Genomic DNA, 399 nt, shown 5'->3' on the forward strand with positions numbered 1-399 from the left:
GCTGCAGTTGCTGCTGCAGTTGCTGCTGCAGTTGCTGCTGCAGTGCTGGCGCACAAAGAATGCTGCTGCAGCGGGGAGAAACCGAAAAGTAACAACCTGCTTCAGCTGCTGCAGCAGCAGCAGCAGCAGCAGCAAAAGACAGGCCCCAATGTGGGCACAGGAGGTTGCAGCAGCAGCAGCAGCAGCAGCAGCAGCTGCTGCTGCTGCTGCTGCTGCTGCTGCTGCGCCGTGTTTAAAGTGTTTTTTCTATGGACTCGCAACCGACGACCTCATGCCTATTCTATCTATGTTCGCTGCTGCTGCTGCTGCTGCTGGTGCTGCTGCTGCTGCTGCTGCTGCTGTTGCTGCTGCTGGTGCTGCTGCTGATGCTGCACGTGTTTCTTCTGAACTGCTGCAGCG

At 57.9% G+C, this 399-nt stretch overlaps 1 protein-coding gene across 1 annotated transcript in view; it reads right to left on the reverse strand.

The window, feature by feature from the left end:
* EMH_0038840 (uncharacterized protein) overlaps positions 1–399 on the reverse strand; it is a gene marked incomplete at both ends in the record, with an annotated part of 3,748 nt that overhangs the window by 1,214 nt on the left and 2,135 nt on the right. Inside the window, one exon of the mRNA XM_013495331.1 lies at positions 1–108. Coding sequence (XP_013350785.1) covers positions 1–108 — 108 coding nt within the window. The remainder of the gene's footprint in view (positions 109–399) is intronic.

This window comes from Eimeria mitis, genomic scaffold, assembly GCF_000499745.2.
Source record: "Eimeria mitis Houghton genomic scaffold, Emh_scaff1526, whole genome shotgun sequence".
In the NCBI taxonomy this organism is placed as follows: Eukaryota; Apicomplexa; class Conoidasida; order Eucoccidiorida; family Eimeriidae; genus Eimeria; species Eimeria mitis.